This window comes from Callorhinus ursinus, unplaced genomic scaffold (genome assembly GCF_003265705.2).
Source record: "Callorhinus ursinus isolate GAN/ISIS: 27379988/994484 unplaced genomic scaffold, GSC_fseal_2.0 scaffold36, whole genome shotgun sequence".
Lineage (NCBI taxonomy): Eukaryota > Metazoa > Chordata > Mammalia > Carnivora > Otariidae > Callorhinus > Callorhinus ursinus.
The window spans coordinates 3686816-3700907 of record NW_027397098.1 but is presented as its reverse complement, the minus strand read 5'-3'; the positions used below and the strand labels follow the sequence as shown (position 1 = coordinate 3700907).

The window sequence follows — 14092 nt, the reverse complement described above, 5'->3', positions numbered from 1 at the left end:
GCATGTATCTTCTTCACAATGTTAAATAGCATAAGACATAGAATAAAAGCCAATGTGCACTGTACCACATCCCATTACCCCAGTCTTACTCCTTAAAGGCTACCACTTTCACCCCTTTAAATGTTTCTTCTGGGATTTACCTCTATGATCTAAATAAGGGACCGCATCTGCTGCAAGTAACAAAATAAACCAATTTGAAAATATCTTAAATAATAACACTTATTCTCACAACAGGAAGTCCAGGCTGGACAGGCTTCAGACACCATATTTGCTTCCATCTCAGCTGGCTCCTCATCACGATCATAAGATCAATGCCTCTGTTCCAAGAATCACATGAAAAAACTCCATTGTAAGAAGAAGGACCATTGTTCTTGTGAGTCTTTGGGTTTGTTTTGTTTCGTTTCGTTTCGTTTTTAGTTTATCAGCAAATAATTTTTTTCCAGAAGCTCTGCAGCTCCCTTTCCCTCCTGTGCCTTTGGCTAATTTGGGTCACATGCCCTGTTTGAATTACCTGTGATCAACTTGGCATCACCACCACCCCTTCTAAAGTCTCCTTTGCTTTGAAGAGAAGCCAGGAGCTACATTTGCTAGATTCCCCTTTGTTGTATGGTCCCAGGCTGGAGTGTACTGATGAGAGGCATCCTTGAACCAAAGTAACGGAGAGTTCATTATTCTCCAGTCAGTTGCAGCCAGAATTGTGGAAACTTCAAGGCGAGTTTTGAAAACCACCTGCTTGAGCACTCCAAGTTGAGGTCAGTAGCGGTTTCTCTAACCATCGCTCCCTTAAGGCTTTTTTTGGGATAAGCCACCAATTCCCTGTATTAAAGCCCTTTATAGCTAGACAGCAAAGAGTAGCTTCGGGTTTCCAGACTGATCTATGACCCTCCCTAAACATAGCACCGATGCAAAGCAAATGAATTACAACACTGACATAGACAAATCAGGATTTAGGTATGATTCCAGTATGGAGAACAATAGTAATATGGGGAAATTTGACTTCAAGTAATGGTAGTGTACCTCGGTCAGGCTAATCTTCCCACAGATAACAATGATAGAGTCTGGATGGGAATATTAAAAACCAACTATTTGAAGATGTTTGACAGAGACTAGATGCAGGCAGGTATTGGAGAGGAGTCTACCTTTAAAAGATTGGAATTACACCATTGTGATTTTTGATTTGGAGTTTTCCTCACAGTTGTTTGCCAATCCATTATGTGGCTCAGAATGAAGCCTCCTGAATACTGGTATCAGAGTATAGAGTTCAGGACTGGAAGAGCAACTGGGGAGCTGGGAGGGCGCATCCGAGGAGGGAGGGGGTCATAGAGGTGGTGAACCCCAAATCTGCATATAAACTGCTCAAATTCTTGTCCAGCCGCTGAAATATGAATCAGTAGGAGAGACCACATAGAATACAGAGAAAAAGTGACCGCTAGAAACTGAAAGAATTGAGCAGATATTTCAGCTGTCACCCAAAAACAGAGGAGACAGACTTAGGAATTTGAGTCCAGCCAATTTGATTCCCTATTAGAACAAAAATTGCACTCTTCTGAGCAATATAATAGAATCCAGAATTTCTACAATGTATAATTCCTAATGTCTAGTATACAATAAAAATGACCAAATGTGTAAAGAAACGGGAAAATATGACCCATATGCAAGAAGGAGAAAACAATCAAGGAAAACCAAACCTTACGTGGTACATAGTAGACAGAGACTTTAAAGCAGCTATTATAAATATGCATAAGGACTTACAGGAAAATGTAGTCTTGGTGAATGAACAGATGGAGAAACAGCCCCAAAATAGAATGAAAAGTCCATTTTCATGTGTTTGCGCTGCTCTAACAAAAACCCCATAGCCTGGGTGGCTTAAATAACAAACATTTATTTCTCACAGTTCTGGAAGCCGGGCAGTCCAGGATCAAGGCACCAACAGATCTGGTCTCTGGTGACGTCCTGCTTCCTCGTTCATAGATGGTCACCTTCTCCTGTGTCCTTGCATGACAGAAAGAGTAAGGGAGCTCCCTGGGGCTTCTTGTAGGAGGGCACTAATACCATTCACGAAGACTCCACCTCATGACCTCATTACCTCTCAGGGGCCCCACGCCCTAATGCCATCACACTGGGGGTTAGGATTTCAACATGTGAATGGCAGGGAGAGACACATTCAGTCTATAGCAGACTCAAATGAAAATTCTAGGTGAAAAATACAGCAACTAAAAATGAAAAACTTACTAGATCTGCTTAATGGCAGATTGGAGAATGCACAAGAATCGGTGAATTTGAAAGCAGATAAATGGGAATTGTTCAGATTCAAGAAAAGGGAGAAAAGATAGAAGAAATATGAATAGATTTCCAGAGAGCTATGGTTTCTGAAATCCAAGCAGTCTAATACATGTGATTGGAATACTAGAAGGAGCCAAGAGAGTAGGGAAGAAAAAATATTTGAAGAAATAATGGCTGAAAACTTAGCCATTTGGTAAAAACACTAATGGATCCAAGGTCAGTGAAGCACACGCAGAGTAAATACAAAGAAAACAATACTAGGCATGTGACCGACTGTTGGCATCTAAAGACAAAGAAGAAGGAGCCAGGAGAATATACAAATAAGGCAGACTTCTCCTGAGAAACAGGGGAGACCAGAAGTCTGTGATACACACCCAGCTCACATTAGTGGGAAACCCATTGCCCCAGCTGGGAGGAGTGCCGTCAGCAGACAGCCTTCTGTTTTCAGCCCCTTTCGGGGGGATTGCCTCAGCTGTAGAGCACTGACTCACTTAAGATCAAGCCTCTTCCTGGGATACCTACAGCCAGGGGTTGATCGGGACCTGACCTTCTTGGCCCGATGCAAGACAAATCTGAAGGGCCATTCTTACTCCAGATCTCCCCCAGGCATTGGCTGAGGCTACTATAGGACATGCATCAGAGCTCAGTTTTTCCTTCTGACTACTCTTGCTTCTGTCTCCTTTCCACAGGTTTTGATACCAAAGAGACTCCTTAATAAACGTTCTGCTGGCTAAATTTCTACCTCCTAGGAAACCCAACCCATGATGACGATTGAATAACACCTTTAAGTACTGAAATAAGTAAAGCTGTCAACCCAGCTTCTATATGCTACCAGATTATCTTTCAAAAATGAAGAAAAATAAAGATGTTTTCAGATGGACTAAAGCTAAGAATCGGTGTGTTGTGCTGTAAGAAATACTTAAGGGAATTCTTTAAGTGAGAGATGAATGACACCAGATGATAACTTGGATTCAATGGAAGGAATAAAGAGCACAGGAAATGGTAAGTATTTGGGTAAACATGAGAGAATGTACACATTTTCTTTTCTTTTTTTTTTAAGATTTTATTTTTAAGTAATCTCTGTACCCAAAGTGGGGCTTGAAATCATAACCCTGAGATCAAGAGTTACATGCTCCACCAACTGAGCCAGCCAGGCGCCGCATGTACACATTTTCTTAATTTCTTGAAAAAGCATATGATTGCATAATGAAGCTTATAACAGAGTATTGTGGGGTTTATAACATAAGTACATATAATACATATGACAAAAATCTCACCAAGTTGAAAGAGTGGTAAATAAAACTATGATATTCAAAGGTTGCTATATTTTATGTGAAGCAGTACAGAATAAAGTCTAAGTAGATTGTGGTAATATAAAGATGTAAATTGAAATCCTTGGAGTAACTGCTAAAAATAATGCAAGATATGTAGCTAAAAAGCTAACAGAGAAATCAAAATGGAATACTATGAAGTATTCAAGTAACCCAAAACAAGGAAGGAAGAGAGGAAAAAAGAATGAAGTGAACAACCAGAAAACAAATTGAATGTATTATTAATGTATATTAATGATCATGGGAGCTAGGTTTCTTACTGTCAGAGAAGGGAGTTATAAATGTAGAAAGTAGAATGAACTAGTCATGTTGGAATTCACTTATGTAAGTAAATACATAAGTATGGATATAATATGTGTATGTATATGCATATATACCTGTGTTTATGTCCATGAATATGTATGTATATGTGGGTATCCGTAGATATACACAACGATATTATTGCTAGCTGCGACCGCTGACAAGGTTTGAAAACATCAACTATGAGTGTATTTAGAGGCCCAGTCTTGATTTCTGAAAATGCTTCTCAATGTAAAAGAACCAAGGCTTTTTGTTGAGAAATGACTGATTTGAGGACTGGAGTAGGGAATGTACAAAATGAGCCTGGAACATTTTGTGCCCTAAAGTAAGGAATTCTTAAGGAATGATGGTGATCTGTCAAAGGCCATATTCCCACTGGTGAAATCTGGAACACTATGACTTCAAAATAAATAATAGTAACAAATTGTAAGCTGTTGAATAAAACAAGAATCCATGAGTCCACACTTGCTCTGAGTAAATATGTGAATAAATTGAAAGTTAGGTGAAGGAATAGATGTCTATATAGTCTTAAATTACCTCCTCGTGAAGCACTTATTGATTACAAAGGGAAAAAGTAACTTGATAGTGGGAGAAGCCTGGCAGACACCATCTTAATCAAATGAACCAAGGCAACATCCCTAGTAATGGGACAAACTGAAATCAGAACCACCGCTAGAACATAACAAGAAGAACACACAAAACATCACTTCTGCGATAACTCCTGTTGAAGATTCATAAGCTGAATCTAATAGTGAGGAAACAGCAGAGAAACCCAAATTGAAGGACATTATACAAAATAACTGTTCTGTAATCTTCAGAAAATTGTCAAGGTCATGAAAATCAAGAAAAGACCAAGGAGCTATTCCAGATAGAAAGAAACAAAAGAAACATGACAAGTAAATGCAGTGTATTATCCTGGACCGGCTCCTTTTGCTATTAAGATTGTTACTGGAACAATTGGTGAAACTTAAATGTGGTAGAAGAATTAAATGGTACTGTATTAATGTTAATTTCCTCACTTTGTTGATGGTGTTGTGATTATGCAGGAGACTATCCTTGTCTTTAGGAAATATATACTAAAGTATTTGAGAGTAAGGAACATGATATTAACAACTTCTCTCAACTGGTTTAGGAGGAAAAGTACTTTGCACTGTACCTGTAACTTTTCTGAAAGTTTGAGATTGTTTCCAAAATAAACAAATACCCACGTAGGAACAAAACCCACAAGACACCATTAGAATGGTTAAAATAAATTAGAAAGGATGATAGAAATGTTGAGAGGAGGGTGAAAAGCAGTCTCATAAATTGCTGGTGTAATGTAAAGTTATAAAATCACGTTGGAAAGGTTTGGTAGTTTCTTATAAAGTTATCCCTTCCTTTGAGCCAGCAATCCCACTGCTAGGTATATACCCAAGAGAAATGAAAATGTATGCCAACACAGATAGTTGGACAGGAATACTTGTCGCAGCTCTCTTCCTAATAGCTAAAATCTGGAACAAAAGATCTATCGGTAGGAAAATGGATTTTAAAATTTTGATATAATCATACAGTGTAATATTAGTGATCAAAATGTACTATTTATACATGTAACAGTATGGGTGAATTTCATAGACATTATGCTGAGTGAACAAAACTGGAGTACATACTGTATGATTCCATTTATGCAAAGCTTTAGAGGAGGCAGAACTACTTCATGATGGAAAAAACTCAGAACAATTACTGCCTCTGGTGGGATTAACTAGGAAGGGACACAAGGGATATTTGGGGGGTAGGTAGATGTTCTATATCTTGATGGAGTGTGGATTACACAGGTGTATCAATTAGTCTAAATCGTGGACTGTTGACGTAGACAATCCTAAGGAATCTACAAAAAAAGATGAGAATTTAGCAACGTTGCAATATACGAATTTACAATTCAAAAATCAATTTTAACTTTATATACTAGCAGCAAACAATTGGAAATGAAAATAAATTTTTTTGAGGGAGAGAGTGCATGCACAAGCAGTGGGGGAAGGGCAGAGAACGAGGGAGAGAATCCTAAGCAGACTCTGAGCTGAGCAAGGAGCTGATATGGGGCTTGATCCCATGACCCTGAGATCATGACCTGAGCTAAAATCAAGAGTCAGATGCTTAACCAAATGAGCCACTAGGCACCTTGGAAATGACAATTTTTAATTCCATTTACAGAAATGTCAAATTTAACAACATTTAGGAAGAATTTAGCAAAAGATATGCAAGATCCCTCTCCTGGAAACTACAAAATACCTTTGAGAAAAAAATAAAAAATATCTCCAGAAATGGAGAGATACATGTTGAAGAGTTGGAGGACCCAATATTGCCAGTGTGTTACTTCTCCCCAAATTGATTTCAATCCAACCAGGTGTTTTTGTAGAAATTGACTAGCCAATTGTATTTTGGTAGAATTGCAAAGGACTTAAAATATTCAAAGCCTTCTTGAAAAAGAACAACATTAAAGGTGTTCCTCAATTGTTTAGTGCTCATGGGCTGTCCTTTTACCTACAGAAATAGATATTAAAAAATAATAATTAGAAGCTTAATGTGTATGAATAGGGCTGTTGTCTGGTGGGCTTCACTGTAGGGTAATTGTCAGACACATAGTTGTTTTATTGGAATAACACCAAATGCAAATGTCTCTGCACATTTTCTCCAGGAGTATAGGGGTAGATGAAGGGTGGTGGTGTGGTGCAGTGGTGGTTAGTGATATGCGCTTGGGAGATGATAGTGGGAAAAGGGACCTTGGATGGTATCATTCACTATGCAGACTTCCATGTAAAAATGTTTCAGGGACATTTCTTTATTGCCTTCCTCTACAATGACTAGTGTCCATGGCCAGAGTGTAGGGTTAAACTTCTCCAAAAATACAGTGACCCTCTTACCCCTTCTGTGGGTTGATAGAGGAGTTTATGGAGTATGGGAGAGATTTTTTTATACACTTTAATCCCATTCTCACACCCACCTTCTGTCTTATTTGGTGCCTCTAATGTCCAGGCCTTCCCAGGGTTCTTTTAGGTGAATTGGATTGCTTCTTGTTGGTATGCTATTGCCAACAAGTCTGGTTGTGGTTTTTTTTTAGCTTTCTCCTGTCTTGCTAAGAAAATTTCCACTCTACCATCTGTTTTCCATTTTCCAAAATTTCATTGATAATACTTATCTGTTGTTTCTTTCCATTCTCTCTCTCTCTCTCTCTCTCTCTTTTGTGGCTTTGCATTTTTTTATTTCTTTACTATCATTTTTGTTTGGTTTCAGGAGTGAGCAGGTAAAAATACTTCTTTAATTTGATCTTTAGTTTAATCTACCCTGAAAAATTGGAAATCCTTCTGAGCTTTCCTAAAAGGTAGTGTGATTTGGAGTGGTAGAGAGTGAAGGGGAGGGTATCACAATTGGTGAGAGATGCTGCAGATGGAGAGAGGGGACAAATACAAAAAATATGTAGATATCATTTTTTAACCCAATCCTATTACTTTATATTCTTGACTATATAGCCCCAATTAACCTTTGCAAATTCTACTATACAAAGAATGTAAAAAAATTTTCTTTCTGCACAAAACCATGTGGATTATTGTAAAATAATATATGTTTTACTGCTGCTCAAAAATCAATTCTTCCTCAACAGAATAGTAGCAAATCAAATCAAACAATGAATAAAAAATGATACACCACAACCAAGTGGGATTTATTCCAGTTACACAAGGCTAGTTCAACATTTGAAATCAATTAATGTAATCCATCACATCAACAGGCTAAAGAAGAAAAATCATCTGCATATTGATAGATGCAGAAAATCTGACACTTATTCATGGTAAAAACTCTCAAAAACTAGGAATGGAGGGGAACTTCCTTAACTTTATAAAGAATATCTATTAAAAAACCTACTCAACATTATACTTAATGTTGAGAAACGAGATACTTTCCTAATTGATTGGGAACATGACAAAAATGTACTCTCACCACACCTATTCAACCTCATACTTGAAGTCATAACTAATGGAATAAGACAAGAAAAGGGGGGAAAGATAAACAGGTTGAGAAGGAAGTTATAAAACAGTCTTTGTTTGCAGATGACATGACTGTCTATGTAGAAAATCTCAAAGAATCAACAACAAAAAAATACCTAAAACTAAGTGGTCATAGCAAGGTTGCGAGATACAAGGTTAATATATAAAAGTCAATTGACTCTTTAGGAACTAGCAATAAGCAAGGGGAATTTGAAATTAAAAACATAATACTATGTACGTTAGCACCAAAATTGAAATAGAGATCAAAGAAAATCTAAGTGAATGGAGAGACAGTCCATGCATATGGGTAGGAATACACAGTATATCAAGAAGTCAGTTCTTTCCAACTTGATCTATAGATTTAATGCAATCCTAACCGAAGAATAGAGAGCCCAGAAATAAATCCACACAAATATAGTCAAGTCATCTTAGACAAAGTAGCAAAAGGCAACTTAATGGATAAATAATAGTCTTTTCACCAAATGGTGCTTAAACAACTGGATACTCAAATGCAAAAAATGAACCTATACACTTTTCACAAAAAGTAACTCAAAATGAATTATAAACTTAAATATACAGAACTCATAGAAGATAAAATAGAAAATCTAAGTGACTGGTTTTGGTGATGACTTTTCAGATAAAGCACCAAAAGCATGGTCCATGAAAGAAAAAAATTGATATATTGGACTTCATTAAAATTAAAAAAACTTTCTGCAATGGACACTGTTCAGAGAATGAAGTAAGGCAAAAATTGAGAGGAAAATTTTTGCAAAATACATATCTGATAAAGGACTGGCATCCAAATATGTAAAGAACTCTTAAAACTCAATAAGAAAACAAACAGCTCAATTTTTTTAATGGACAAAAGATCTGAACAGTCATGTCACCAAAGAAGATACACAAATGGCCAATGATTATATGAAGAGGTGTTCAACATCGTATATCAAAAAGGAATTGCAAGTTAAAACAACAAGAGGGGCGCCTGGGTGGCTCAAGTCGTTAAGCGTCTGCCTTCGGCTCAGGTCATGATCCCAGGGTGCTGGGATCGAGCCCCGCATCGGGCTCCCTGCTCCACGGGAAGCCTGCTTCTCCCTCTCCCACTCCCACTCCCACTGCTTGTGTTCCCTCTCTCTCTGTCAAATAAATAAATAAAATCTTTAAAAACAACAACAGGATACCACTATACATCGCTATTCATCTATTAGAGTAGCCAAAATCCAAAACACTGAAAATGCGAAATGCTACTGAGTATGTGGAGCAACAGGAACTTGGTGGTGGGAATACAAAATAATACAGTGAGTTTGGAAGACAATTTAGCAGGGTTTTTTTTGCGTTTTGTTTTTGTCTGGTTTGTATTTTTTATAAAGCCTAAACATACTCTTACCATATGATCCAGCAATCATGCTCCTTGGTATTAACTCAAATGAGCTGAAAATTTAACATTCACACAAAAATCTGCACACTGTTTATAGCAGCTTTACTTATGATTGCCAAAACTTGGAAACAAACAAGATGTCTTTCAGTAAGTGAAGGGATAAATGGACTGTGGTACATCCAGACCGTAGAATATTATTCAGTGATGAAAAAGTAATGAGCTATTAAGCCACAAAAAGACATGGAGGAGACTTAACTGCATATTGCAAAATGAAAGAAGCCAATCTGAAACAGCTACATAGTGCATGATTCCAACTATGTGACATTCTTGGAAAGGCAAAACTATGGAGAAAATAATACCAGTTTCTAGGGATCAGAAGGTGGGAGGAAAGAATGACTAGATGAAGCACAGGGACAATGAAACTATGATACTGTAATGGTATATATATGTCATTATACATTTGTCAAAACCCATAGACTATACAACACAAAGTGTGAACCCTTCTGTAAATTTGGACTTTAGATAATCATAATCTTTCAATATTGGCTCATCAGTTCTGACAAAGGCACTATACTAATGCAAGGTGTTAACAATGGAGGAAACGGGGCAGAGGGGAGAGGGGTATCTGGGAACTCTGTATGTTCTGCTCATTTTTCTATAAACCTAAAACTGCCCTAAAAAAGAAAGATAGTCTATTATTTTACATATGTATACATATTTTTTTAACGTAAACTACACCCAGCGTGGGGCTTGAACTCACGACCCCAAGATCAAGAGTCTCATGGTCTACGGACTGAGCCAGCCAGCCGCCCTAATCTATTATTTAAAAACAAATAAAGAAAAAATAGAGAAGAGGCTATTTAATAAAAAGCCAAGTCCATGAGGAGGGAGTCGTAGTGAAGGAAGTGGTGTTTACACGTGTATATGTTAATCAAAACTCATTTAACCATACACTTAAGATCTATACATTTAACTGCATGTAAATTTTATCTCAATAAAAAATCAACTCTATATTATTATCTGTGCTTAATTTGGCTCTAGTCAACTAAATATATGATGCAACACTGAAAAATTTAAAGGAAGCAGGACTCAGCTATAAATAAGTGTTCTTGACCTTGAAGAGATGCTGCAGTGTTCTTGAGTGTCACGAATAGGTGGAGAATGGCTCTCTCAAATGTATTTCCTTGTGTAGCTAGTCTTCTTTCAGGTTAGTGAATATGTTGAGGGGAAAATTTTAGCTCCAGCTCTCATTCCTCTGTGGCTTTTTTCTGATGCCTCATTATATCTTTTCTTTTGGATTTAGTCAGAAGGGAATTGCCACCTCAGGTTTGAGCCCACACATGGCAGAAGACTTGATAGAGAAGCATTGGTGTGAACTTGAACTCTTGAAGGAAGTGAGGGGTCTGCTTAGGCAGAGAAATTGGTATTCACAGCAGCAGCAGTGGCCATGATTTACTGGTGAATGCTAGTGAACAAGAAAGAGGCAGAGCTGACCTGACTCAACAAGGGAAGGGTTGTATTCAGGATCCATGAGAGATAAGTACTTAAACATAAGAATGAGAAATGGATTCGTTTCAGTGGCTGTGATGGTTAATTTTATATTGGCCAGGCTATGGCGCCCAGTTGTTTGGTCAAACATGTTTAGAGTTTTTTTGTTCAATGACACTAGCAGTTAAATTAGTAGAGTTTTGAGTCAAACAGTTATTCTCTGTAATAATGTGGGCCTCGCCCAATCAGATGAGGGTCTTAAGAGAAAATGGCTGAGATTCCCCAAAGAGGAAGAAATTCTACCTCCAGGCTGCCTTTGCATCAAGACTGCAATATCGGGGTGCCTGGGTGGCTCATTCAATTGAATGTCTGACTCTTGATTTTGGCTCAGCTTGTAATTGCACTGTTGTGGGATCGAGCCCTGCATTGGACTCTGCACTCAGCATGGAGTCTGCCTGAGATTCTCTCTCTCCCTCTGGCTTTGCCCCTCCCTCCACTCGTGTTCTCTCTCTCTCTCAAAATTAATAAAATCTTAAAAAAACAAAACTGCAACATCAACTCTTGTTGGGCGCCATCCTGCTGGCCTGGCCCTGCGGATTTTGGACTTGTCAGCCTCCACAATTGCATGAGCCAATTCTTTAAAACCAATCTCTGTATATTCATATAGACGGTTGGTTCTGTTTCTCTGGAGAACCCAGACTAATACAATGTCTAATAGTCTGCTGCCAGCTCTGAATTCCTCTTGCCTTCTTCTGCCCTCAACCCGAATCCACTGCTAGCTAATTCTCAATTTGTGAAAAATAGAAAATTTACATTGAGATACTGTTTATGTGAAGTTGATAGGGTATTATATATCTTTTTAACAATGATAATGCCTTCGGGCTAAAAGGTTGGTGGATTGTACCATACGTAGGCATCTCATTATCCATACATCAGTATGTGTTTTCACTTATTTGAGTTTTGGTTGGAGTCTCTTTCTGGATGTCAGTGTCTGCCTGCTGCAGATAGGGGGCGCTGACACCAGCAGGCTAAGTCTTTGTGGTCTTGTAATAAATAGATCTTCTCAGTCCCTGGGTAGTACATTAAGAACCCAGGTCCGCTAGTTCCAGACATAGTCCACTGCTCTCAACCAGACATATCATGTGGTGATTCCCCCAAAACCCAAATACATACAAGCCTGCTTGCTGCTTGCAGGCACAGACTTCCCTACTGTCTCTTACACGGGCCTACTTTATACAACTGGGCTTCTCCCCTGGTTCCTTGTTTGCACTCTAGTAATCTGGTAGTTCTGGAACCATGCCACAAACCAAGACCAATTTGGCTGGGCTCTGATCCCCTGTCTAGTTTATGTTGGCTCCTATACCCCTGGGTATCTGACACCGCTCACCCCACTCTAAGTCTCGTTCAACCTGGATAAACTTCTCTCGAACTTTGATTTCTGGTTCTGCTTGACTGTGTCTGTTACCACCCCTCAGTGACCATCAATGCCGTGTCCTTACTGGATAAGACCTCCTGGTGGGTCCAACTTGAACTGGACCCAAGTTTTTCTTGCTTCAGTGGACACTGTGACAAGCATTTAGGGACCCACTATTGTTCCTGGGTTAGTGTATTGTGAATCTAGTCTCATTGGCTACAGTTTTTTCCCTGGTTCCTGCCGGTTAGCCTTTGGGGGCCCAACACACTTTATGTTTTGGCCTGTAAGGGTTATAATAGAGTAGTCCAATCATACCACGTGGAAGACAGGCAAATAAGGATATCTTAAGTAGAAAAGGAATATGATGAAAGTGGTATTTTGGGATAATTAATCTCTTAGTGTTATGCAGGACAGATTGGAAGCAAGGGAGACTGGCTAGCGTGTTAATCTATTAATTCGGAGATATGATGTTTAAGATTAGGCCTAGAGTAGTGAATATAAGAAGAAGTAAAGAATCTTAACACTTTATGCCAATAAAATGCTATTTGCATAAAGATGTTCACTGCAGAATAATTTAAAACAGGAAAAATTTGCAATGACCTAAATATCCAATAGCAGGGGAATGATTTAAGTAAATTTTGGTTGTAGCACACTTCATGAAATGCTATATAGCTAACTAAATAAGCTGTTAAGAAGGCTATTAATCAAAATGTAAAAGTGCCTATGTTGTAATAGGAAAAAAAAGCAGGATACTGGAAATGCAAACTGGTGTAGCCACTGTGAGAAACAGCATGGAGGTTCCTCAAAAAATTAATAGAATTACCATATGGTCCAGTAATTCCACTAGTAAGTATTTACCCAAAGAATACCAAAACACTAATTTGAAAAGATATTTGTACCCCTGTGTTTATTGCAGTATTATTTACAATAGCCAAATTACAGAAGCTGCCCAAGTGTCCACTGATAGATGAACCGATAAACATGTGGTATATATATGCAATGGAATATTACTCGGCCATAAAAAAGAATGAGATCTTGCCATTTGCAACGACATGGATGGATCTAGAGGATATAATGCTAAGTGAAATAAGTCAGAGGAAGACAGATACCATATAATTTTAATCATATGTGGAATTTAAGAAACAAAACAAACAAAAGAGACAAACCAAAAAACAGACTCTTAAATGTAGTAGAGCAAACTGATGGTTACCAGAGGGGAGGTGTCAGGGGGGGTTGAAGGAAATAGGTGAAGGAAATTAAAGAGTACCCTTATCTTAATGAGTAATGCACAGAAGTGTTGAATCACTATATTGTATACCTGAAACTAATAGAACACTGTATGTTAATTATACTGGAGTTAAAATTTTTAAAAGGGTTCAAAAGATGCACACAATTATTACAAAGTCTGTAAATATGCATAGAAAATATATACATAAGTTCTATGAAATGGTAACAATGATGGTGGTAGAGTTGGAATTATGTATGCTTTCATTTCTCTGTTTTCCAAATTTCTATAACATGGTTATATTAGTTTTAAAGATTCTATAATTTCAGCTTCCTGTTGAGACTAATTCTTTCTCTCATTTAAAGGATTATTTTAACAAATCTATTGGTGTTCTCATGTCTCCTAGGTCCTGGAAGGAGCCTTGAGTGAGTATAAGCCTAGCCATTTTGAGAAAGTCATTTCATTATCAAAAGCAGGTTGGGCCATTGATGAAAAATAAAAATAAAGAAGCAACAACAACAAAAATATCTTTTTCCAGACACTCCAAGGTAGACCTACTTACTGAAAATCTCTGCATTTATATTGATTATATTGATTTCTAGCATAGCTGGGCTCTGGTGCTCTTCTGGACGACCAGGTGGCCACAATTTGCTCACTTTC

The 14092-nt window shown here is 38.0% G+C and overlaps 1 protein-coding gene across 1 annotated transcript in view; it reads left to right on the top strand.

Moving 5' to 3' along the window:
• Window positions 1-260: 260 nt before the first annotated feature.
• The window catches only part of PRPF18 (pre-mRNA processing factor 18), a 74658-nt gene continuing 60826 nt past the window's right edge, over window positions 261-14092 (top strand). The window contains exons 1-5 of the mRNA XM_073879912.1: window positions 261-373; window positions 617-752; window positions 1895-2009; window positions 2973-3285; window positions 13839-13857. Of these exons, the coding sequence (XP_073736013.1) occupies window positions 3231-3285; window positions 13839-13857 (74 nt within the window). The 5' untranslated portion in view covers window positions 261-373; window positions 617-752; window positions 1895-2009; window positions 2973-3230. The remainder of the gene's footprint in view (window positions 374-616; window positions 753-1894; window positions 2010-2972; window positions 3286-13838; window positions 13858-14092) is intronic.